The sequence below is a fragment of the Cetorhinus maximus genome, chromosome 7, assembly GCF_964194155.1.
Source record: "Cetorhinus maximus chromosome 7, sCetMax3.hap1.1, whole genome shotgun sequence".
NCBI lineage: Eukaryota > Metazoa > Chordata > Chondrichthyes > Lamniformes > Cetorhinidae > Cetorhinus > Cetorhinus maximus.
The window spans coordinates 84,080,998-84,107,749 of record NC_135885.1 but is presented as its reverse complement, the minus strand read 5'-3'; the positions used below and the strand labels follow the sequence as shown (position 1 = coordinate 84,107,749).

Sequence of the window (26,752 nt, the reverse complement as noted above, 5' to 3'; positions counted from 1 at the left end):
GGGTAGATGCCGAGAGGTTGTTTCCCCCTGCAGGAGAGTCTAGGACCAGAGGGCACAATCTGAGTAAGGGGTCACCCATTTAAGACTCAGATGAGTAGGAATTTCTTCTGAGGATAGTGATTCTGTGGAATTCTTTACTGCAGAGGGCTGGAGAGGCTGGGTTGTTAAGTATATTCAAGGCTGAGATAGGCAGATTTTTAATCAGTAAGGAAATCAAAGGTTATGCGGAAAAGGCAGGAAAGCGGAGTTGAGGATTATCAGATCAGCCATGATCTCATTGAATGGTGGAGCAGACTCGATGGGTCGAATGGCCTACTTCTGCTCCTATGCCTTATGGTCTTAAGTTGTGGAAGGAATCGAGCTCGCCAGGTGTATGTATACAGTTGGAAAAGTGAACGCTTTAATTTCTGACTGGAGGAGAACTTAATTCCTGTGAAGGTGACCTGTTAATACATGCAAAAGGTCTTCCCGACATTGTTCGTCAGGAAGCTCAACCCTCCTTTAAAGTCCCAAGAACTTAATTCCTACAATCCATCCTGACATCAGGAAATTGATTTTTGGCCTTATGCCAATTTAAGGTCCTCCATCCACCGAACTTCCTGCTGCTGGCAGGATTGGAAGATTCCATCCAATGTTTCTGAAGGCCTGTTTTTGGTGTTTGGGACATTATTCTGTTCAAATGGTCCCAAAATGTTCTCAGGATTTGTAATTAAGCAAAGTCTCAGGCACAACTTGTGCATGTACGTAAAAATTCCATCAAGTAAGGACACAGTAAACACATCTGTGTTAATCAATTAGAGCGTGGTTAAAAAGGTTTAGCTTCTAGGCTGTAAACTTTTTTCTTTTACAGGATGTGGGTGTTGCTGGCTGGGCCAGCATTTATTGCCTGTCCCTAATTTTCCCTTGAGAAGGTGGTGGTGACCTCCTTGAGCCGCTGCAGTCCATGCGGTGTAAGTACACCCACAGTGCTGTTAGGGAGGGAGTTCCAGGATTTTGACCCAGCGACAGTGAAGGAACAGAGATATTTCCAAGTCAGGATGGTGAGTGTCTTGGAGGGGAGCTGCCAGGTGGTGGTGTTCCCATGTGTCTGCTGCCCTTGCCCTTCTAGGTGGGTAGTGGTCATGGGTTTGGAAGGTGCTGTCTAAGGAGTCTTGGTGAGTTCCTGCAGTGCACCTTGCAGATAGTATACACTGCTACCACTGTGCATCGGTGGTGGGGGGAGTGAATGTTTGTGGATTGGGTGCCAATCAAGCAGGCTGCATTGTCCTGGACGGTGTTGAGCTTGTGTTGTTGGGACTGCATTCATCCAGGCAATTGGAGCATATTCCATCACGCTCCTGACTTGTGCCTTGTAGATGGTGGTCAGGCTTTGGGGAGTCAGGAGGTGAGTTACTTGCTGCAGGATTCTTAGCCCCTGAGCTGCTCTTGTAGCCACAGTATTTATATGCCTAGTCCTGTTCAGCTTCTGGTCAATGGTAACCCCCCAGGATGTTGATAGTGGGGGATTCAGCGATGGTAGTGCCATTGAATGTCAAGGGGCAATGGTTAGATCCTCTCTTGTTGGAGATTGTCATTGCCTAGCATTTCTGTGACACAAATGTTACTTGCCACTTGTCAGCTCAAGCCTGGATATCATCCAGATCTTGCTGCATTTGGACTCTTCAGTGGCCTCTGAAATGGCCTAGCAAGCCACCCATTTTAAGGACAACTGAGGATGGGCAACAAGCGCTGGCCTTGCCATCAAAGAATTTTTTAAAAATCCAATCTGGTCAATTAGTGCACCGTCCGTCTACTCTTGATCATTGGCAAAGTGATGGAATGTGTCATCGATAGTGTTATCAAGCAGCACTTCCTGAGAAATAAGCTTCTCACTGACGCTCGGTTTGTGTTCCACCCTGGGCCACTCAGCTCCTGACTTCATTACAGCCTTGATCCAAACATGGACAAAAAAGCTGAACTCAAGGTGAGGTGAGAATGACTGCCCTTGACATCAAGGCAGCATTTGACTGTGTGGCATCAAGGAGCCCTAGCAAAATTTGAAGTTGATAGGAATCGGGGGGACACTCTGCTGGTTGGAGCCATACTTGGCACAAAGGAAGATTAATGTGGTTATAGAAGGTCAGTCATTTCAATCTCGGACATCAGTGCAGGAGTTCCTCAGTGTAGTGTTCCAGCCCTAGCCATCTTCAGCTGCTTCCTCAGTGAGCTTCTGTCCCCTGCATTATATGGTCAGAAGTGGGAATGTTCACGATGATTGCATGATGTTCAGCACCATTTGTGATGACTCATACTGAAGCCGTCCCTGTCCATATGCAGCAAGATCTGGACAATATTCAGGTTTGGGTTTACATGTGGAGAATGTTACTTGCCACTTAAGTGGCAAACAATGACCGTCTCCGATAAGAGAGAATCTAACCATCTCCCCTTGATGTTCAATGGCATTACCATCGTCAAATCCCCCAAAATCGACACCCTGAAGTTTGCCATTGACCAGAAACTGAACTGGACCAGCCGTACAAATACTGTGGCTACAAAAGCAAGTCAGAGGCTGGAAATTCTATGGTGCGTAAATCACCACCTATCTCCCCAAAGCCTGTCTGCTATCTACAAGGCAGAAGTGAAGAGTGATGGAACACTCTCCACTTGCCTGGAGGAGTGCAGCTTCAACAACACTCAGGCTTGACACCACCCAGAGCAATGTAATCTGCTTGATTGGCATCTCATCCACAACCTTGAACATCCACTTCCTCCTCCATTTGCACACTGGCATCAGTGTGTACCACCTATAAGATGCACTGCAGCAACTCGCCAAGGGCCCTTCAAGAATACCTTCCAAACCCACATCCTCTACCACCTAGAAGAACAAGGGCAGCATTTGCATTGGAACACTGCCACCTGCAAGTTCCCTCCAAGCCACACTCCATCCTGATTTAGAACTATATTGACATTACTTCACTATTGCTGGGTCAAAATCCTGGAACACCCTCTGTGCCAGGTTCCTGATGGAAAAGGGGTGGGAGGGGTGGGGGAGAACTCCTATGTAGACGACCCTCCTCTGGGGACCCTCCCACTGCCAGACGGAAGGACAGAACACCATGGTGTGTCCGGATGGTTGATGAGGAAGTGGCCTGTACAAGAAACCCTTCCATGCTGAAGGAAACGGCACTGAGGGAATTTCTACGAGACTGTTCAAATTGTGGGGCCGTGGCTCCTGAGGTACTTTCCAGCTTTATATCTGTAATGATTTGTTTACTTTTAATATGAAGTAAGCATAATTTATTCTTGTTTTTTCCAGGGAAATTGGGAAAGTTTTAATGAAATGAAAAACAAGGTTACACAATAGTGCAAAGTTGAACAAACATTGTTGCTTTGTGTTGGAGGGATTCCCATCATATAAATCTTCCATACAGGAGGAAAAACTTCTCCCACTCATCACTAGCTGTGTTCCAAAGAAAAAAAAATGTAAAGAGAATGGACCAATCGTACAGTGCAGCCTTTTACTTCCACAAACTTTTATGCCTGTCCATTCTATCGCGCACCTTGTCGTGGGAGAATGAAGGCCCTCTAATCGGCGCTTCTCTGGAGGACAGGTGCAGTTTTATAATGATGGATTGAACCGGAGTCTATGCTGTTGATGGCAATTTAAACACACCAGATTTTCTGATCAGCATTACTTTAATGCCGCATTAAATTTTGCAGTTACGACAGCAAACCCTGTCAGAACTTTATTTTCTAGAACAAATGGGATTTATTCATATACTGTTTCTAATCCCTTAGATCTTCATTTTCTTCTTTGGACAATGTTTTTTGGCTAGATAGCCATTCCCTATTTATTTGCTAATTATGATTTAAAAGGTAGAATTTGTGTACTTCTAATATTGATCTTTTGTCCTTTGTTTTCGTAGTTGCATCAGAATGATGTCACGATATGAACTTTGCACAGCAGTAACGAGTTCAAAGTGATGTTGCTTATCTATAATTCTTAGAAATATCCTAGTAACTCAGATGATTTAAATAAATGGGAGTATTTGTTTTTCATGAGGAACTGTGGTGAAACACTGGTTATTCAGTATGACACCTCTCTAAGATTAGGTGTTTTTTTAAAAAAAAAGGAAAACTATGTAATTAAAAACTAGTGAATAAATGACAGCAAATAGGGATTTTCACTATTTGTAGTTGGAAACAAATGCTCAAACTGTTGATCTTCAGGGAAACCTATTAGCATAGGATGATTCTTAAACACAGTAAGAATGCGGGGTCGGGGGTGCGGGGGGAGGGGTGGGGTGGTGGGTGACTTCAGAGCAGCAGCAGGTTGCAATGAAAAGTAATAGGTAATTTATTTATGAATCCCAGTGAATGTGATCATTTTGGATAGAAATTCTAACGGTGATCTTTATGATGTTCATGGTTATCTTGGCAGTATGTCCTTGTATGAATCATATAGACAAGTACAAAAGGGAGCAGCAAATATCGGAAAGCTAGTTGATCAGAGCCCCAGTCATACAGTGCAGACTTTCCCTCCCATAAAGTGGCTCCCTTGCTTAAATTCTCGAACTGCCAAAACCAAACTTTAAACTGGGGTTTGAATTTTTACTCTGGATTATTAATCCAGGCGTTTGAATTGCTAGTCCAGACCTGCTACACAACCAGGGTTGCTTGGGCACTGTAAATATCAGAGAATTGGATTGGCGTAAGACACAGCCATGAGAAATTTGCCCAATTTTCCTTGCAGCAATCTAAATGAAAAGGAGATTAAGTTGTTTACTATATCTAGATTGCCTTTGGCTAATTTTCCAATATTTAGCTGCAGCTGGACAATCCTTTGTCGGTGAATCTAGGATGAATCTTTGGCCTGAATTTTTAGCTTGGTTTGGATCGGCCGGGAAACGGAATGTTGACTGCGATCGGCCCACTCAACCACGATTTCACGCTGGCCGGCCAATCAACAGCCAGCCAGCATGAAGCATGGGCTGAAAACCTCAGCACTGCCGGGGTGGGGGGCAGGAAGATGGTGGCTGATGACGTCAACAGGGGCGAGCACTGATAGAAAGCTCCCTGAAGGCAAAGAGCTGCCACGGAGCTGCAGACCTGAAAATGTTTCAATAAAGTTTTAAAAAGCAGAAGAAAAATGTCTGAGCACCAGGCACCTGAAAATATAGATGATAAAAATGCTGCCCGCAGATTTTTATTTTTATTTTATTACGGAAACCTCATCCCACCCTTGGATGAGGTTTCATGGAACATGTAAAGGCCACCTGGCCAATTTGCCTGTCTGCCAACCGTAAAGTTGGATGGACGATGAAAAATAGACAACTGCGCCGTTAATGGGCTTAACTGCCCTCCTAATTGTTGGCGGGCATGATTCTGACTTTAGCATGCGCCCACCAAACGAAATATCACACAAGTGTGCGATGACATCGGGGCGCTCACCCGGCGTCATCTCATGCGATTTCACGCCTGATTGATCGTGCGGACGCACGCCTGACCCAATCAATGTAAGATTCAGTCCTTTGAATACCCAGTTCTTAGAGTTGAAGACTAATGATGAGAAAACAAGTACTTGACATGTTACAGACAGAAGAGGGGGGAAAAACTGAACTCCTTTATTCTCTTGCCTGTCTGTAAACAGAGGTTTTTTTTTGTTTTGCTTTAAGAATAGGTTGTGGCGCTTATTCGAAAAACCCTTTGTTTGTGTAGTCATTTTTTTTTTAAAGTGGTTCGCCACAGAGTCTCTTGGGATTAAATGGAAAATTTAGTTTATTCACACATTCAATCCTGGGGGGTGTTGAATGTCACACGCGGGCGAGCACACGTGGAATTTTACGGCCTTGTAGCAGTGGTGCCATAAAATGCGGTGAGCTGTTCCAAAGTCCATTCACTTCGGCAGGACCGGGAAATTCTGCAGGTGGATGAGGCCATAAAATTCGCGTGCACATATGTGCGCACACAGGAAGGAGATAGGGAAGAAGGGTCTTACAACTATGAACAACTTAACAGTAAAAAGAACCACAAATGGATATCAGTTCACATAATTTCCAGAGCCAAGAAAATCCAAATCCAGAGTGGGCTCCCTCCGAGATGTTCCAATTCAGGCAGGATCCTGGCTGAAGGCAGAAGTGCAGAGTTCTTTTGAGATAGTGCCACAGTGAGATGAGGTTGATATCAGAGGCTTGGTCTGCTTGGCAGGCAGTGACCAGTAGCTTCCAGATAAACTGGCTTCGATAAGGGCTTGGTGCTGGCTGCCTTGTCAGCCTGGATTCCTGCTGTTGGATGTTTGTAGGTTGGTGATAAATCAGCAGACTGACTCTGCTTTTGAGTTCTCGACTTTATATAGAGAGTTTGAAATGTCACTTGGATCCTTCCTCTGCAATGAGTTCATAAAGGAATGTTTATTTGGTGTTTGGAACTGGCTTTTGTTTGGTGGCTTATAATGTCCCAGCCATTAGTCTCTGAAAGAGCCATCATCCATATTGATGACCGTGTTTTCGGTAGCTATTGTCTTGGTAGATCCTCGGACTCCACTAGTGGATAAGCTTGTAAAGATGTAAATGATATCATTTACTTTCAATAGTTCATATTTGAAATGGGCCTTGATAGTCCCGGGTATGAGATTCCATGAGCAACATGTCAGGGCACGTCTCCAGTGCAATGCATGTAATGTCTTAGTGGTCACCTTTTCAATTCCAGACATCGGGTGACTTGTGGCAGCCATCCTTTGGTTCAGCAGAGGTCATTTTCAAATAGTAAAAAATTAACTATTAAAGTTTGATTTACATAGTTTGATTTGTTTCATGTCTTAGGAGCATGTCAAACATGAAGGATAAGTTCAGCTAATCAGGGAGACTGAGTATTGAAGAAAGTTTAGAAGTTAATGTAAGGCCAAAGTAGATGAGACCAAAAATCTTTTTTTAAGATGAAAGCTTTAATGTCTGAGCCATTTAAAGGTACAGATTGTAGCTGTTGGTTAGATTCTCAAGGCACTGAAGAAATTGTTGAAAAACAAATTTTTATCCTCTCTTGCAAATTAAGGTTGACGTTGAAACTTGCATACATTGAGGGATTGCAGTCTAGAGTGTGATTAATGGACAATACAACTTTTGTTAATGTACAAAATTACCCCAAGATGTTTCATAAAGACATGGCGAGAGTTGGGAGAGGTAATCTACACTATGGCTTACGGTATTTTGAAGGTTGGGTGGTGTGCATCAAATGGATGCATGGATTTAGGAAAGGAGTCTGAATCCAGTAACTTGAAGGTTGATAGTTTTGGTAGAGCAAAGTGAAAGGAGGAAGCTCGTCGTATGCTGAAGTTGGTAGATCAGATGGTATGAGCTGGGATGTAGGCCTAGAGCAGGTTCTACAGTGGAAGAATATATGGACCAGGAAGAGGATTTTGAAATCCATACATTTTGGTTAATGAGTGCTGAGCAATGCCTGATGAGGCAAGATGATAAATAAGTGAGGCTTAGTAAAGGATTAGATGTGGATAGTAGAGCCTTTGTAGCAATGATTCCTGCAAATCTATATTGGGAGAAGAGTTGCACTGTATTCTGGAATTTACAAACCTGTTTTAATCATTAAAAATTTAAGTGCGTGCACCTAAAGTGGTTGCATCCATGTGTGCAAAGCAATTGTAACCACTGCCCATGTCAGTCTGTTAGAGCTTTCAAAATTTTTCAGCAATAAATCTATATATGGTGAACTCTTTTTTTTCATCAGGAAAATGTGAGGGTCCCTCAGCCTACAGAAACTGGACCAACTGCCTTTATACCAGAGAAAGAGGTAATTTTTTTTTTTTACATGTCAATTACTTTAAGTATTACTGAACATTAAGGGAGTTGATGCATTTTTATGAATGATGAGCAGGACTCAGGAAAGTAAGCGTGGTACAAACTTCACATATGAAAGTGAGATAAATACTTTTTGTATGTGACAGATGTATGATTTGTCAGGTTTTAATTGTATATCAGCAAATAATGACTCTTAATGCAAAAAATGCCCAAACAATATATAACTTGGTTGTGGGATAGGGAAATGCTTGCATCTCTGATGCAAACATTTGTCCCTAGGTATTCCAAAGAATAAAGAAATAATGGACCATGGGGAAAAGGAGTTATTGGGAGAAGTGACGAGATACTTGGTCAAAGAGAGAGTCCCAAGAAGTGTTTGAGGAGAGGGAGATGGTGAGCAGAGGGCACAGGAAATTTCAGAATATGGGCCTAAGGCAGCTGAAGACATGGCTATATTGATGCAGTAAAAAGGAAGGGAAAATGGAAGGCCAGATCCGAGAAAGTGTGTTTGAGTGAGTGAAGTGGGTGTGTGGTGCTTTAAAACTGGAGGTTGCAGATATGACGAGGGGTGAGGGTAAGTAAAGGCTTATACAGCAGAATTGGGAAAATGAGCCAGTGTTGGTCAGCAAAGAAAAGGATTTTGGGTTACCAGGATTTAAGAATGAGATGGGATATAACTGCAGCTTTTTGGATGAGTTGTAATTTATGGAAGATGCTGGTTAGGAGACTGGTAGGGAAGAATTGTACTGTTCAGTCAGTTTGGATGAGAGTTTCGCAGCAAATATACTTGAGTTAGGGGTGGAAGTAGGCAGTGATCTGAAGTTGGAAGTCAATGATCTTTGCAATGGGTGTGCAACTGGAAACACAACTCTGGGTTGAATAGGATAAAGGTTTGAAACAGCTGGATTTAACCAGAGACTGTCACTAGGGAGGAGGATGGAGCCAGTGGCAAGGGCATGAAGTTTTTGGCAGAGCCAAAGACATTGGGCTCTATTTAACTGGAGAAAATTGTAGCTCATCAAGACTGGATGGTCTAATGAGCCGTTTGGCAGCAAAAAGGCACTGGCTGAGAGAGAGAACTAGGTACAAGAAGCATATTCCATGGTTGCTGATATTTTCCAGGTGAAGTATGTAGATGAAGAGGGGTGCCAAGGGCCAAGGAAATATTTTTGGGAGATTCTTGATGATTAATGTGGTGTGGGGGCAGGAAGAGAAGTCATTGTTGAAGATGCTTTGGTCATCATTGGGTCAGAGTGGAGCCATACTAGGGTAATCACACTGGGCAGAATTTTTCAGTCAGCGTGCAGGGGCGGGACTGACACACCATGTAAAATGACGCACGATAACATCAGGCAAGCGTCCTGAGGTCATCATGCAGCCCCGCGTTATTTCGTTCAGTGGGCGGGTGCCGGAGTCGGCTGCGCGCCCGCCAAATTGTAAACGGCCTATTAAGGCCATGAAGAATTTAATTGAAGTACTTGTGAATGCTGCCTGATCAACCTTAAGTTTGGCAGGCAGGCAAAAAGCCCAAGTGGCTTCGCGTTTTTTAGGAAACCTCTTCCACGCATGTGATGAGGTTTCCTGAAGCTTTTATTAAATAAATAAATTTTCAAAAATTTAAAAACATGTCCCAACTCATGTGACATAGCCACATGTGGGGATATGTTTAAATACATTTTTACACCTTTTATTTAATAGTTTTAATGTTGATTCAATCTCCGAGGCTGCCAAAGAGCACTGAGCCAGACTCACTCTCTCTCTCTCTCTCTCTCTCTCTCTCTCTCTCTCTCTCTCTCTCTCTCCCTCCCTCCCCCCACCCGCAAAGGTAGCAAGCGCTACTGGCCGCATATTATGCTGGGCAGGCCTTAATTGACCCACCACATAAAATAGTGGTGCGGAGCTAATGGCGGGCGGTGATCGGCTCCATGCCCACTCTCACCGAGCCCGCCCGCCATATGAAAAATTCTGCCCACTGAGTCACAGTGGAGAAGAGATGTTGGAGGAGGATTGTGATCAACCACATCAAAGGCTACAAATAGGACAGAAAAATCTCGCAACCAAAGAGTATGTCATTTGTGATTGACCAGGGACATTTTGGTTTTGTGGCAGTGTCCAAAGCCTAATTGAAGAGATGAAAGCATTAAAGTTGTGCTGAAGATGGGCATGAATTTGAGGCAACAATAGATTTGAGAACTTTGGAGTGGTAATGAAGGTTGGAGAGGAGATATTTCTTTGCAGAGCAGAGGGATCAAGGTTGTTTCTTTTTTTTGAGGAACAATGACCGTTCCCTGTTTTCAGCTACTGCCCAAAACCATCTACAATGTCAGCTAGCGTGGGGATCAGGAAGTGAAGTTTGGTGATCAGTTTAGTGGGAATGGGATCAAGGGAGAAAGAGGATGAACTTGGAGAGGGTATGATGGAATATAGGAGAGCTGGATAAGGTGGGAGCATGGGGAGGTGTTTGGCTTGATGAGCAAGGGGAAAATCAGGAATGGAGGGAGGCATGTAGAAAGCAGCAGTAGCAGCTGAATGGGGATCACAACCTTGGTGATAAAAGTTGATGATTGCCTTGCACTTGAGGCTGGAGGAGACAGTGAAAAGGGATTAAAAAGGCAATTGGTAGTGGAGAAAAAAATACAATGAGTGATTGCCACTTTTCAAGAAGATTCTAGAGTGATGGATGGTTTGGGGAGAAGAGGTTAAGACTATTATGTGCCATGTGTATTCAATTGTGCAATCCTTGGATTTCAGCAGTGAAGGAGGGGGGCTACTGAGTCAGGCAAAACTCTACTGCCGATGTCTTAACACACTGCAAGCCTGGTTTCCCTATCGCCCTTTTGCTTGCTGATCTATGTTGGCTCCCAGTCAAGTAACATATTGATTTTTAAAAAAATGTTCATGCTTGTTTTCAAACCGCTCCATGCCCTTGTCCTTCCCTTTCTCTGTAATCAGCTCCAACTCCACAACCCCCTGAGATACCTGCTCTTCTCTAATTCCAACCTCTTGTGCATTCCCAATGATAATTACTCCACCATTGGTGGCTGTGCCTTCACTTGCCAAGGCCCCAAACTCTGGAATTCCCTTCCTATACCTCTCCCCTCTCTACTTTATTGCCATTAGTTAAGGCCCTTCTTAAAATCTACCACTTGACCACACTTTTGGCCATCCAACCTAATATCTCCTTATGTGGCTTGGTGTTATACTGTTTTATAATGCTCCTGTGAAGTACTTTGGGGTGTTTCAATACATTAAAGATGCTTAAGTTGTTACTCCAGGGAATCAGCCAGGATAGGAGTGAGTAATCATGTTAATTGCCATTACGTTGCACTCCTGAACTTAGAAGTCCTTAAAAGCTATATTTTTTTGTGAAATAATAGCTCTGTACATATTTTTTAAATGGTAAAACAAAAAAAATTAAATTACTTATGTTGCATATTGCAGAAAGCTTAATTGTGTATCCATTGCGTCTCCTACCTCTGTCCTTTTTAGCACCTCAACATTCAATAACTTTTGATTTTTCTGCAAAATAATGTTTTGTGTGAACCAGCTGAGTTCAGGTACTGTTGCTAATATTTTAGCTAGGATGTTGAAATTTGCATTTTTTTGGAAGCAAATTGTTAAAGCAAACTAAAGCCTGTATTTTTGTGCAGACGGAAAGACTCTCCATCTTTGCAAAAATTGTGCCGGAGGCTCAAATTCTGAAGCCAAGCCCCACCATTTTTGCTGGGGGCAGGGGATGAAAATGGGGCAGGTCAAACTTTTGACTACTGTGGTTTATGGAGGCGGCTACACATATTAAAATCCAGCTGCCTTCAGTCTGATTTTTTTGAAAGAAGAGAGCGGGAAATACAACTTGTCGACATTAGACCTGGCAGGAGAAGGTCTAAACTTACTGGAATTCTTTTATAGAGGTAGGGTATCCTTTTGGATATGAACCTGGAACACCTTTGGGAGCAGTCGGGTGCCCTTTAGGATTGTTAAAATTAGACGTGAATGTGTGCAAGAGTGGATAAACTCATTGGAACTGTCAAGGAATTTAAATCTCCTACCCTTTAAATATTTGGGGGGGAAAACTGTCTGCAGTGTTTGGAAAAAAGTCAGTACTTGCTATCTCTCTCTGTTGACATAATCCTAAAAGCCACCATGACAGGATTAGCCCTGAATGACTGATTTCACATCCTGTCATTATCACCTTAGGGTGTCTTATCAGTTCACAGTTTGTTAGCTCCAAGTGCTTATAAAGTTATTTAAGTGGGACAATGAATATAAAAGTTTGTTCTTGGGATTAAAAGAAGTTTAAATGTAGTGAATGGGTTTTTATTAGTGTTTGGTTTTTTTTTAAATAGTAAATTCAACAGTAGACACTTTAGTTTTTAAGATCTGTCCATAGTAGAGACTGGATGAGTCAGCATAGAGGATGTAAGGGCAAAGGGGGCTGGGTGGGGGGCATGGGTCATCACTAAGTTGGTGTAGGTATTATAATGGGGTGCAGATGGAGGGGCATAGGTTGGCATGAAGGGTCATGGGGATGGACATGGGGAGTGAGTGAGGGGGTGTGAAGGGTGAATGCTGGAGGGCTGTTGTTTTTTTTTGCCTGTTTAATTCTTTTTTCACAGCTGATCAAAGTGCACCGGATCACTGGGGGGGGGCAGCCTTTCACCCAGCCCACCTCTACACCCAGCAGCCCCTGTAGCTGTGTAAGAACAGTTTCTGGGACACGACTCCTGTAAAACACAACCCTGTTCCCTGCCCCCCCAACTTCCAGGAAGGAAAATTGGAACTTCTGCAGCACTCTTTCAAGAGTTGTGTTCCCGGACCCGAGAATTCACCTGACTCTGGGCTCCCGACATGAGCGGAATTTCAGGCCTGGATGTTCAAGCTTTGGTTATACAGCACAGCTGAAAAGTAGTGATATGAAAAAAAACAATTGGGGAGAATTTTGTTGGATGCCATAGTAATTAACCTAGAAAATCTTCTCTGGTCAATGACTGTGAAGCTGGGTGAGGAAATGTGAACAAACTGCTATTTGATCTTGCTCGAAAGATAAATTTGATGGAATGCTTCAGTTATGTTTGCTGTTGATATAGCATATTTCTCAAATAGGTTTGGTGAGGTGACAAATATTTCAGTTACTTTCTCCTTGACAAAAGAGAAATCTGTTTCTAATGATTTAGTACAATTATTGAATAAAGCAGAATTTTGCTCTCAGCCTACTTTGAATGCTTTCTGTCCCAAATATCATCTCTTTAATTTTGTTGACTTTCCCCACCCCTCCTGCAAAGCTGGTGCTGTTTTTGATCAAACACACACTTTTAACACACTTTCCATAGCCAGTGATTTTAGAGTACAAAATTTTTCATTTTGTTCATTTATCAAAGAATTTATTCATTTGCTTATGATTCTATGGTGGTATGTTGTCTCCCTGGTGCCAGGGCTTAGGATTACACTGAGCAGCTGCAGAACATTGAGAGTGAACAGCCAGCAGCAGTGGTCTAAATTGGTGCCAACAGTGTAGGTAGAAAGAAGAATGTGGTCTTGCAGGCAGATTTTAAGCTGTTAAGAATGAGACTACGAAGCAGGACCCCCAGGGTATCGGTTTGTGGATTCCTCTGTGCCAATGTGCTAGGGACTACAGAAATAGGAGGCAAGTGCAGATGAATGTGTGACTGTAGAGATGCTGTGGGAGGGAGGGCTTTAGATTCTTAGGGCATTGGGACAGGTTCCGAGGGCAGTGGGAACTATTTTGAACAGACAGGCTAGACCTCAACAGGACTGGGACCAGTGGTCCCTTATTTTTAGGTGCTGTTGGGATGATTTAAAAAAATTTGGTGGGCAGATTAGAAAGGAGAAACAAAGCATGCAAATCACTGGGAGAGACAGCACTGGAGCGAGAAATAGTCTCAACCCACCTAATACCTTACTAAGGAGGAATGCAGTAATTCAGGTTAACTATGTATGTAACTAAATGCACAAAGCATGGTAAATAAGGTTGATGATTTCCAGGTGCCATAAGGCACATGGAAATACGATGTGGTGGGAATGAGACCCATCTCATAAGGGGAGGTCTAGGACCTTAAATATTCCTGGACACAAGGTGTTCAGGAAAATCACTGAAGAAAAGGAATGAAAAGGGGTGGCAATGTTGATTAAGGAGAATGTTACAGTGCTGGGGAGAGATGAGGCAAAGACAAAATCTGTTGGGTTGGAGTTAAGAAACAAAAGTAGTGCCATTACACTACTAGGTTGTTTTACAGACCACCAAATAGTGGGAAAGATAAAGGAGCAAATTGGCAGGGAAATTAGAGGTGCAAGAACTAAAGGGTAGTGATAATGGGGGCAAAACACTATCACCCCAGTCTGTGTTAGAAGAGTGAAATAATGGTGGTGGGAGGGGTGGTGGTGGCTGAAGAATTTTTAAAGTATATTTGGGAGAATATCCTTGACCTGTGTGTTCCCAGCCCAAAGTGGAAAGATCTGGCCCTTGCAAATGAGCTGGGTGAAGTAGATCAAGTGTAGTAAGGGAACATTTAGGCAATAGTCATCATAGTGTCACAAGGTTTGGATTAGCCAAGGAAAAGGACAAGGAGCAACCTAGAGTAAAAATACTTAATTGGAGGAGAGCCAATTTTAGTGGGTTGAGAATGGATCTGTCTCAGGTAATTGGAATGACAGATTGATAGGCAAAACTGAAATCGAACAATGGGCTGCCTTTAAAGAGAACATAGTTTAGGTAGGGTCAAGGTACGTCCATGAAGGGAAAAGGTAGAACAAACAAAGCCACAGCTCCCAGGATGACAAAACACTGTATAATGAAGCAGAAAAAGGATATTTATGATAGGAGTTGGGTGGATAACACAAGTGAGAACCAGGCTGAAAATAAAAAGTTCAGAGAGGAAGTGAAAAGGAAATGGCAGGTAAAAATAAAATGGCAGGCAAAGAGAGTATGAAAAGAGACTGGCAGCTAGCATTTGAGGGAATCCAAAAGTCTTCTGTAGGCATAGAAAAAGGCAAGTAAGAGGGGAGGGCCAATCAGGAACAGAAAAGGGGATCTACAGTTGGAGGCAGAGAGCATGGCTCTCTGAGTACTTGCATCTGTCTTTACCAAGGAAGATGATGGCTGCTGGGATCATAGTGAAAGAGAACATAGTTGAGATACTGGAGAGGCTAAAAATTGATAGAGGAGATATCAAAAGACTGGTTGCAATTAAAGTTGATAAGTCACGAGGACTTCATGGGATGCATCCAAGGATGCTGAGGGAATAGTCACGTCGGCAAGTGACGTGCACTTCCACAAGAACATGTACATGGACTTCCATAGGGCTTTTGATGATGTGCCATATAATAGACTTGCCAGCAAATTTGAAGTCCATGGAATAAAAGGAGATTAGAGGTAGACTTCATAGACTGGTGGAATGGGACATGTGAAAGTGTGAAATGATACATATTTGTAAAACCAGGAAAGGTAATGTAAACTAAAGGATATAGTTCTAAAAGTGTTGTAGGAACATAAAGATCAGGGGGTATATGTGCACAAATCATTGAAGGTTGCAAGGCAAGTTGAGAAATTGGTTAAGGACATATGGAATCCTGGTCTTAATAAATAGAGGCTTAGAGTACAAAAGCAAGAAAATTTATGGTGAACCTTATGTAAAGCACTGGTTCGGCCTCTACTGGAGTATTGAATCCAATTCTAGGCACTGCACTTTAGGGGGGATGTGAAGGCTTTAGAGAGAGTTTAGAAGAGATTTGCAAGAATGGTTCCAGGGATGAGGGATTTCAGTTATGTGGATAGATTGGAGAAGCTGGCATTCTGGGAAAAGAGACGACCGAGAGGAGATTTGATAGAGGTATTCAAAATCATAAGGGGTCTACACAGAGTAGACAGAGAAATCATTCTCATTGGTGGAAAAGAGGAGAACTAGAGACTACTGATTTAAGTTGATTGGCAAAAGAATCAATGGCGACATGAGGAATATCCTTAAATCAGCAAGTGGCTAGGATCAGGAATGGTTGATTGCAGAAGATTCAATAGTGTCTTTCAAAACTGAATTGGATAAGCACCCACAGAAAATTTGCAGAGGTGGAGGAGTGGGACTAACAAAATTGCTCTTGCAGAGAGCTGGCATGGACCTACTGGGCTGAATGTTGTCCTCCTGTGCTGTAATCATTCTATGATTTTGCTATTGTTGTCTTCCTTTTATAGATTGCCCAAGATAATCCTGTAGATGGCCATACCAACTTGCTATTTCTGGAAGAATACTCCACCACAGGATGCCTTGACAACACTACACGAATCATGGGTTTACACCCTCAATATTTGGAATCCTTTCTCCGGACCCAGTATTACATACTGCGCATGGACGGACCGCTCCCCTTTGAATACAGGCATTACTTGGCAATAATGGTAAAGCAAACTGAATACAACTGCTAAGTATTTAATCATGCGTCAAAGTTATTGCAGGGTTTTAAATAATTGCACGAAACAAATTGTAAAATGCAGTTACTTTATTGACGATTTTACACACCACTTAATTTCCTGTTTGTACATTACCATATAACAGAGTCAACACATTTTCAGATCTTTAACTTGTTTGACACTTGGGAACGTTTTACAATGTCAACATTAGCTCAGTGGTAGCACTCTAACCGCGTCTGTGTCAGAAGGTTGTGAATTCACATCCCGCTCCATCAATTTGAGCGCATAATCTAGGCTGATACATCAGTCCAGTACTGAGCGTCTGAGGTGGCGTCTTTTGGATGAGATGTCTAACAATGGCACTGCCTGTCCCCTCAGATATGTATGTAAAAGATCCCATTACAGTATTAGGAAAGATGTTCTCCCAGTGTTATGACTCCCCAGTGTTGGTCCCTCAAGCACCATGACTAAAACAAATTATGCAGTCGTTATCTAATTGCCTGTTTGTGGGACCTTGCTGAGCAGGTTTGTTTTCCCTATATTACACCAGTGACTACAAAAGTACTTAATTAGCTGTAAAGCACTTTGGGGTGTCATGACTTAGTAACAGATGCTGCCTAAATACAAACTTTTTCTTTTACATTGGAGTTTTTAAATGAGATTTATATCATTTGCAATCCATTTTTGAAAGTGGCCATGTATGCAGTACAGTCACCACTTATAAGGAAACACGAACCTCTGAAGATTATACTCACTTTAACGTGTTTTTCTTTTTTTAATGTCTCATGCTTAAAAGTGATCTTTGTACATGGGATTAATACATCATATTCATGTTTTCTGCTGGTGCTTGGTATGTTACTGAATAAGTAACCACTAATAATTGTATCTTCATTACATTCCTCCTTTTTACCATCATTAGTTCACTGAGGTGGGGGTTAATAAGGGAAAGGGCCACTACATCAGATTTTGCCAACTGTTATCTAAAATCCACTGGCTAAGCAATTGCTGAGTGAATGCAGTAATTGCTGTGTTCAGAGTTGCGATTTATATGTAACATTTTAAAAGGGATAACATAAGTGCAGGGTTTGTTTAATCACTGAGGATAAGGCTTTTGATAGCCATTCACTTACAAAATCCTAGAATACAATCCACGTCTGATTAGTTTTAATCCAAATGACAGCTGTAAAACTTGAATGAAAGTCTAGTACAGCCTTTCTCTATGCAAAGAATTCTTTTTGATCCTTGTCGGCAAAAAAATGCACTTTAAAAAATTTTTTGAGGCATCATGAAGACTTTGCTATTTCTGGTCTGCTTCCCTTTTAAATCCTGTTGTCAGCCACAGAGTTGTTTTTATGGAGTCAGGCTGCTGCAGAGTTATAGTGCCATTGGACAATAATAAAGCTGATTTAAAACAAGAGCAGCTCTTTCCTTTTGTAACATTGAACAAAAGGTTCCCAAGACTTTTGACATTAATTTGAACTTTCTGCCTATTCTGAGGACAAAGCACGTGAGGGTATATCAGATTTTTTACATCGTTTGATCTCAAAAATCTGTTGTTTTTCTGTATTAATTGGTGCCATTGCACAAAGGGGATTCTCAAAAAGCAGTAGAAATTGAGACTTTCTACCTGTAATCTAATAGTAGTGATGATCTAAGGTTTACGGTTACAGAATATCTCTCACTGCTTTAAAGAAACACTACATGTTCAAAATCTACAATAATCGCATCTTTCTCATTGTCAGAATGAAAGTACTTATGACTCTGTACCATTATGCTTTTTATGACCTTGTACTTTTATGCTTTTTGTGACCTTTCCTAACTAGGCTACTGCCAGGCACCAGTGCTCCCATCTGGTAAACACTCATGTAAATGAGTTCTTGCAGGTGGGTGGAGATGGAGAGTGGCTAAATGGTTTAGAGTATGTCCCACAGAAACTGAAAAACATCAATGAAGTCAACAAAATCCTTGCACACAGACCCTGGCTGATCACAAAGGAACACATCAAGGTAAACCTTGAACAGATGACGTGCTTTTGATTGATTATAGGCCCTTAACAGACTTTATAGTCTTGACATTGTTTGTCCTCTAACTATATGTCTGCGCTGAATGAAAAGCTGATTTGGTTTTTCAGAAATTGGTATGGAAAATGTTGGTTATGCAAGATAACATCTTAACTGCTAACTTTTTTATGATACCTATCTGTTTTTGTATGCTTGTTGCCTTATAGTGAATTGCTAACAATTTCTGTATTTTTCATGGGCTTTCTTTTATCTCTTCCATTTTCCATTTTGGGTGAATCCTGAGGTTTCAACATTTTTTTTCTTTGCTGCTCCATCATGGTGCGACCTACACTTCTCTTCCCCTTTTTCAAAAAACGATCATGAGCATGTCATTTTCATTTAGCTGAAGATAAATGAATAACCGGTCTAAACATGATGTTTCACAACAAACAATGCCCTACTTACTCCTGTTACATAGATTTTTTCAATCACTATGTTGAAATGTCAAATGACAAATTTCAACCGCATGGCTTTTAAATTCAGGTAAAAGGGAAATCTTTTGTGCTCAATAAAACAGATTTATCTACTGAAGAAGGCAACAATTGTTCATTCTTTCCCATCCTGTGCCAACATTAATCTTTCTCGCACCAAATATTGCACTAAGCCATAGCTTCCTTAGCAATACTAACCCAACTTTAGAGGAAGCCACGTGAATGTGCGTGCCAGTATAAATGTTTTCACTCTGCCCATCAGAGGCCCTTGCAACCAAATTCAATCTCACACATATATAACTAGATTAAGATGGTTTGGGTCCTCACACAAAGTGGGTATCCAAGAGTATGAGAAATAGGAGTGTGTCTGAGTGTAATTTAATGACATTCAGACTGCAAGGTTTAAATCATCAAAGGGATTAGGTGTAAAAACAGGCATTTTGAAATGGAGATGGGTGAGCTAAAATGAGATTCCAGTAGATACAGAATGAATGGGAATTTGCATTAGGAGATAAGTAAGGAGTGAATTGTTAGCTGTTAAATTTCAAAGAGGCATAATTGGAAGTTTTACAACTGGCAAAAATTGCAAATAAATAAGGCAAAGTTAAGTTTATTTTTCTTTAGTACTGGCCATAATGACAGCATGGAAGATTTTTATATTCTGGGAAAGGTAAGTTCCAAAGAGAGTTTAGAACAATGGGTTTAGAGATATAAGGAGAGAAAATATATTTAAGGGAAGATTGAAACCTGTATAAGGGTGAGCGACCATGTGAGATCTTGAAAGGTGGCCTGTGCAAAGACAGACCTGTGGAAAGACAGCCTCTCGTCATTCCCAAGAAGTGCTTGCTTGTTCCAGAAAGCAAGGTTTTGTTTTTTAGCCTTGGATTTCCATTGTCGAGGGAGGGGGAAGCCCTGTGAAATGCCTTCCTTTATAGCAACAGTGGGTGCCTTGCAGTAATATTACTGGATGTTTTATAGGTTAAGAATCTGTTGAGATTGTTGCCTAAAAAGGGTGTTTATTTTTGAGTCTGGTTAAGTAGAAATCTTTTGAGAAATGTTATAAGACTAAATTTAACTGTGTAGATATAATCCTGTGCATTTAAGTTTTTCTTTTGTTAATAAATGTTTTAATTTAAAATCTCCAGAAGTGATAGTGGAATCTTTTATTTCTGACTTCAGCGTATATACCTTTTATGCAATAAAATGCAAATTGCAAATCATTGTGATAACTTGGCCAAGTTTCCCTTTGAGGAATAGCCAAAAGTACTAATGGACAAAAGTAACACTTGGTAGAAGGGGTAGCAAGGCATTATTTTGTCCATTGGTACTCAATCTATCAACTTCTTCTGTTTTGAATTTACTCCATGAGCATCCACAGCTGTCTGGGGTAGAAAATTTCAAAGATTTAAACCTTTTGAATCACTTTTTTAAAAAAAAAAAGTGATCACCCATTTAAGACAGAGGAGGAGAATTGTTTTGAGGGTCGTGAGTTTTTGGAACTCTCTTCCTCAAATGGTGGTGAAAGCAGAGTCTTTGAAATTTTTTAAGGCAAGGATAGATTCTTGATAAGCAAGGGGGTGAAATGTAGGGAATGTGGAGATGAGGCTACAATTGGATCAGCTGCTATATTATTGAATGGTGGAGCAGGCTTGAGGGGCCAAGTGACCTACCCTTACTTCTAATTTGTGTGCATGTTAACCTTGTGATTTGTGTACAAGAACTCCCAGGTCCCTCTAAATACCAACATCTCCAGTTGTCAACACTTAAAGATATTATACTTGCCTACTTTCCTACCAAACTGGCTAACTTCACATTTTGCCATGTTGTATTCCAACTGCATATCTACCATCATATCTTTTAATTTAGTTTTCCAACCTTTATTTTTAGCCAACTTGCCCTTGATACCGATGTATTCAAAGTAGAATTCAAAACAGGTCAAATAACAAAATCACTTGTTATCTAACCCACAGTGTCACACTCTTCAGTCCATAATGGGATATTCAGGAAGTTTAATTTCTTTTGTATATGGCATTTTAAGTGTTGTTTCTGTTTGGGTTCAGAATTTGTATAAAAATATTTGCAGACTGGTTAGGTATGGTATATAGTAATCTTAATTCTAATAAAATGTTCTACAGATCCATATTTTTGTTTCCTTTTCAATAAATATTACACTTATCAAGTACAGTATTATATCTATTGAAAATGCTGAGTCGAATCCATTTTGTTTTAAGTTGGATTGATTCATACAATTCCATCTATGGGAACCTATTATAATGTGATTCCTGTTATCCTGGTTAGTTATTGTACAGTATTAGGGTACAGCAGCTGCTACCTACTTAACAGGTAGACCCTGACTGCCGAGGGCCCTGCAAGCTAGTTTTCAGTTTTTTTCATGGGGCTGAATTTTGCCGTTGGTGAGCAGGGGGTAGGGCCCACTCGCTGACACATAAAATGATGCGGGATGACATCGGGGGGGGAACCCCCCAATGTCATCCCGTCCCCTTTCAATTTTCAGGAAGGCGGGCCTGCAGCAAAATCAGCTGTCCGCCCGCCGACCTGTCAATGGCCAATTGAGGCCATTGACAGGATCATTGAAACAATTAAAGGACCTGCCCATCCACCCTTAAGGTTGGCGGGCAGGCCAGGAGCCCCGGCGGGAATTAGGAAAAACATGAAAACCTCATCCAGCGGTGGGATAAGATTTCATGTAGAGATTTAAAAAGTTTAATAAAGTTTTAGTGTAATTTATGAACATGTCTCATCTCATGTGACATTGTTTTTAAAACTGTCAGCGATCTCCCTGAGGCAGCACTTAGCCTCAGGGAGATGCGTGCTCTTTCGTGCGCATGCATGAAAGAGCGTACTCTCACTTTTGGGGAATCCTTCCCCGTCCGCACAGGAAGCGCATAGCGCTTCCCACCGGATGTCACGCTGGGCGGGCCTTAATTGGCCTGGCCACGTAAAATGGCAGCGGAGCCCGCTTCTCCGGTGGGGATCAGCTCCCCGCTCACTGGAGAATGGGTCGGGCCCGCCCGGCAGGCACAAAATTCTGCCCATGGTGTTTCACACCTCCTTTTCCCACCTCGGTTCAGCCACTAATCCCAGAACTTGCCTTCAGCTGCTAGTGGCACAAATATGCACGTGCCAACATGCTTGCTAGTGTACCTGCTTGGCAGTTCTTTGGGTAACTCAGCCACCAATTCTATTCCTCTTCCTTTTTCATTTGCATCCCTTCAACTAAACAGCTTCTGCACTTTGTGCAGTAAATAAGTCTTTGTGATTGTCCCCCACTGACTGCATTTTGCCTACACTTCCCTGGCCCGTACCCCATCCCCACTCTCTTTCCCCCCACCCCCCCCCCCCCCCCCACCCCCCACCACCGCCACCACTAATCTGCATTTAGGTCTTTGCCACCCCTTCTACCAAGCATTACTTTTGTCCATTCAACTTATGACCATCCCCACCCCACGAGCAATGAATTCCACCCTTAACCACAAACTCCTGGCTTCCTCTCACTCGTCTGAAGAGGTTGTGGAAAACTAAAATTACTCCTCCTCCCATCAGTCCTGATGTTCACACTGCCCTCTAACCCTACTTTACCTGACTACTACATATGTCTTCATTCTCTGTGTGCAACGTTTCAACTTTAAAAAAAAATTGTATCTGTGTACGCTTCCATTATAAATCCTCATGTTCACATTTGTAACAGAGCCTGTTATCCTGTAATTACACCCTCCTTCCTGTGATGGTGCTGTAGGAACTAAATGTTGCATTGCTGAGCTCCTCGGCATCTACTGAAGAAACCCTTCTCCAATCAACTATGTTTCTTTGCTTTCCAAATTGCCACAAGTCTTGTTGTTTAATATAAAATCAACATATATAAAAATAAGAACAGTATATATGACCTTAAAATGGGGACTAAATTATGTCTGTATTCCTTGGTCCAATTATCTCCTGACCTCCTAATCCCACATAAGATTACATGGACTTCATGGGCAATCAACTGGTATATGATTTGCAGCATAGATTCTTAAAACCAATTTTGATTCTTCTCTCGACTTCTATGGAGAGACATCTTGTCAACATTAGTTTTCTAAAAAATCTCTGTGTATTTCTAATAATTGGTAGCTTAGTATATTTGGATAGTGACCAGGCTTGGGGAAACCTAACTAACTTCCCACCATGCCTCCACTACCCTGACTCTCCATTTAGCAGGAGATTGTTCAGGGCAACAGTAGGGAATTATCAACCCATCTGAAATCATCTAATCCAGCAAAACAACAATAATTTGTATTTATATAGTGTCATTAACATAGTAAAACATTCCAAGGTGCTTCATAAGAGTGTATAGAGCCATGTAAACTGATATATTAGGGCAGATGACCAAAACTTAGTCAATATGGTGCATTTTAAAGAGCTTCTTGAGAGAGAAGTGGAGAGGCTTGGAGAGAAAGTTTAAGTTTGGGGCTTAGGCAACTGAAGGCACAACCATCAATCGTGGAGAGTGATTAAAATTGGGAGAAACGCAGAGATCTAGGAGGGTTGCAAAGCAGAAGGAAGTTGTGATGAGGATGGGGCAAGACCATAGAGGGGTTTGAAATCAAAGATGAGAATTATAAAGTTGAGGTGTTTTCAGACCAGAAGTCAATGGAAGCCAGCAAGTTCCCAAATAAGTGAATGAATTTGATGCAAGTTGAGATATGGGCAGTAGAGTTTTGGATGATCTTAGGCTTATGGAGGGTGGAAGATGGGAGGCTGACTGAAGAGCCAGTCTAGAAATGAGCAAAGATGGCTGAGGTTTTCAGCAGCAGATAAACTGAGATGAAGATGGACACTGTTGCAGAGATGGAAGTAGGCAATCTTGGTTAAGGAATGGATATGTAGTCATAAGCTCACTACTACTTCTGTGTCAAATAGGATGCCAAAGTTGTGATCAATCCGGTTCAGCCTCACGGTTGCTAGGGAGAGAGGACATGACCGGGACAGAAGACGAAGACTTTAATTGGAGGAAATTATTACTTATTTGATACTGGATGTTGGACAAGCAGTGTTAAAAATCAGCAGTAGAGGGGTCGAGAGAGGCGGTAATAAGGCAGAGTTTGGTGTTGTCAGCGTGTGTGGAATCTAAAGTGTTTTTGGATAACGTTGTTAAGGGGCAACATGTAGATGAGAAATAGGAGGGGGCCAAGGATAGATCAGACTGAATTTACATATAATTATGTAATCATATACAGCACAGAAACTAGCCATCCAGTGTAACCAGTTCATTCTCCACTTGAACCTCCTCCATCTTTTCTCATCAAAATCTACCATCATAATTATCTATTCCCTTCCCCCTCATGCTTGTCTATTTTCCCCTTAAATGCATGTGCATTGTTTGCTTCAACCACTCCCTGGCAAGTCCCGCATTCTTTCCACTGTTTGGATGAAGACATTTCTTCAGAATTCCCTGTTGGATTTCTTGGTGACTATTTTCTATTGATGGCCACTAATTCCACGCTACCCATCAAGTGGAAACATTCTCCCTGCAAGGACTCTGTCAAAACCTTTCATCATTTTAAATACCTCTATTAGGTTACCCCTCAGCCTGTTTCTTCAAGAGAAGAGAAACCCAGCCTGCCAATCCTTTCTTGATAGTTATACCTGTTCATTTCCTTGTAAATCTTCTCTGCACCCACTCCAGTGCCTTATATCCTTTTTATAATATGGCATGTACTCTGGTAGTGTGGTCTAACCAAGGTTTGATGCAGGTTTAGCATAACTTGATTTTTTTCAATTCTATTCCTCTAGAAATAAAATTCCTGGTGTAAATTTTGAACCTGGATCATTCAAATTACCATTCAATTACAGACCATTCTCTCTTCCTGAGCCATCTAACATTTTTAAGATGTATAATATTTTGTGTCTGAAACAATTTTGTATTGGATGTGCTATTTGACTGCTTCTGTCTGTATATTGTCCAAAGTCTGATTTATGAATTTGTGGATCAAAATATTTTCAATAAATTAAGTGTTTCATCTTGGTGCTCATACCATAAAAGCTGTATACTTCAGTGACCTCTTTAGCATTGAGGCCCATAAGTGTTAATTTGACTAATATTATGAAAAAAAAGTGGGTGCATTGCAGAAATAGTTCAATTGTGTAGGGTTTGAGTGACCAAAGAAACATTGCTCATGTTACTCTTTTGTGTTTTCATTTTTAGAGATTGCTTAAAACTGGGGAGAACAGTTGGTCCCTTGCTGAGTTGGTACATGCCATGGTCCTGTTGGCACATTATCATGCATTGGCAAGCTTTGTCTTTGGAAGTGGCATTAATCCAGAGATTGACCAAGATAGAACACCAGCCATCAGCAACTTCTGTCTGTGCAATGCCAGCAATGCGAGCAACGTGGAAGAGGTCATATTTATGTGCAGCAGTCCTGGGGTTAGTGTAGACAAACAAAGATTTTAATTCTCTTTTATTCGCGTATATAATGTTTAAATAGACCATGAAATTAAGTTAATTTGTTTTTAATTGTTTTATCCTTGGAGTAATCAAAATCCCTCTTTAAAAAGAGAAGATTATTTTACTGAATGAAAAAATGATAATTTGACCTTGAAGTTAAAACAGCAGCTTTGGTGTTTCCAGAATATACAATTCCTGAATTGGATGCATTTTAATTCTACCACTGGGGCAATCCAATTTTCAGAAGCAGCTGTACAGTAAATTTGAGTGTTCAGTTCTTTGGCCCAGAAACTAGGGGGACCCAGTGGATGCATTTTCTCGGCTTCATTCCTGCTTCTGTGTCTCATTCTCACCAGCTAAGTTTCATGCTCACTTAAGATATTATCATAGACCTCATTATACTTCTGTTTTGTTACTGATTTGAGCCTCTGCATATCCCTGCAGCTAGAAAGAATAAATGTAAAATGATGAGGATGGGATGAAAAATTAATCCACAAGATTCCAGATAACAAGATTGGAAAAAGAGTTCAATTTTTTTTTTCATGATCTAGACCAATAGGACAGAGAATTTGTACAAGGCCACATTCAATCCAGAGTTAAAGGGCTGGATTTTCGTCAAATCAGGATGACTTGCGAGCCCTTTTAAAAATGACAGTTGGGTCCTGATTCTGGAATTCCTGACCCCATTCCTGGGTTTTATGATTTTTTAACAGTGCTGTTTAAGGTTGTGAGCTGGTGTGGGTCATGAGTCCATACCCTGCACTCCTGACCTGGCTGGCTGCATTGCAGGGAATGGCATGTCCTTGTGCTCTGCAATTTTCATGGAGTCAGGCCAGGTTTTCAAAGAGTCGTGGTTCACGACACCTCAGGTGTCATGAACCATCACCTACATGAGGGTACCTTTTGAATGGTCTGTTCAAAAGGTCTTCCTCATGCCCCCATGCCAACATATGCCTCCACAAACAATCCCTATGGCCCCTCATGTCCCCCTCCATGCCAAGCTATGGCATTTCCATTCCCCTCCACCCACTATAGACTGCATTGTAACCTTATAGTGACAGGATATACAAAATAACTTTAAAGAAGCAGAATCATTCATCGATAACTTTACACTTTAAAAAAAAACTTGTTTTTACTACAGCCCAATAAGTGACAATCATTCAGACCCTTTAAAGTATCAATAGCTGAAGCTGCAAGCACTTGAAATCTCTTACTCTTGTGTAAATAAACATTGGGCAGGATCGGTTTGGCGGACAGCCACGATCAGCGGGCCCGGGAACAGACTGCCACCCACGATCAGCCCCTGACCGTGATTTCACGCTGGCTGGCCAATTATCGGCCAGCCAGTGTGAAATGCACACCAAAAGGTTCAGCGCTGCCGGGGTAGGTGCGGGAGGAGGGCGAGCACTGAAGTCGGCACGGGGAAGTGTGGAATGAAAGCTCCCTGAAGGCAGAGAGCTGCCTCAGGGCGCTGAAGAATTTAAATTCAATAAAAACAGTTTTAGAAATCCAGAAAAAACGCCCATGCATCAGAATGAGTCACCTAAGCATTTGGATGCTGAAATTTGTGCCCAAACATTTTTATCTTTCTTTAAATTAATCTCGGAAAG

General features: G+C 41.6%; 1 protein-coding gene across 2 annotated transcripts in view; it reads left to right on the top strand.

The window, feature by feature from the left end:
- Nucleotides 1-26,752, top strand: part of LOC144682909 (sestrin-3-like) — a 109,958-nt gene that overhangs the window by 48,593 nt on the left and 34,613 nt on the right. For both annotated transcript variants that reach the window (XM_078545788.1, XM_078545789.1), the window contains exons 2-5: nucleotides 7,720-7,782; nucleotides 15,994-16,194; nucleotides 18,030-18,212; nucleotides 24,900-25,121. In XM_078545788.1, coding sequence (XP_078401914.1) covers nucleotides 7,720-7,782; nucleotides 15,994-16,194; nucleotides 18,030-18,212; nucleotides 24,900-25,121 — 669 coding nt within the window. The remainder of the gene's footprint in view (nucleotides 1-7,719; nucleotides 7,783-15,993; nucleotides 16,195-18,029; nucleotides 18,213-24,899; nucleotides 25,122-26,752) is intronic.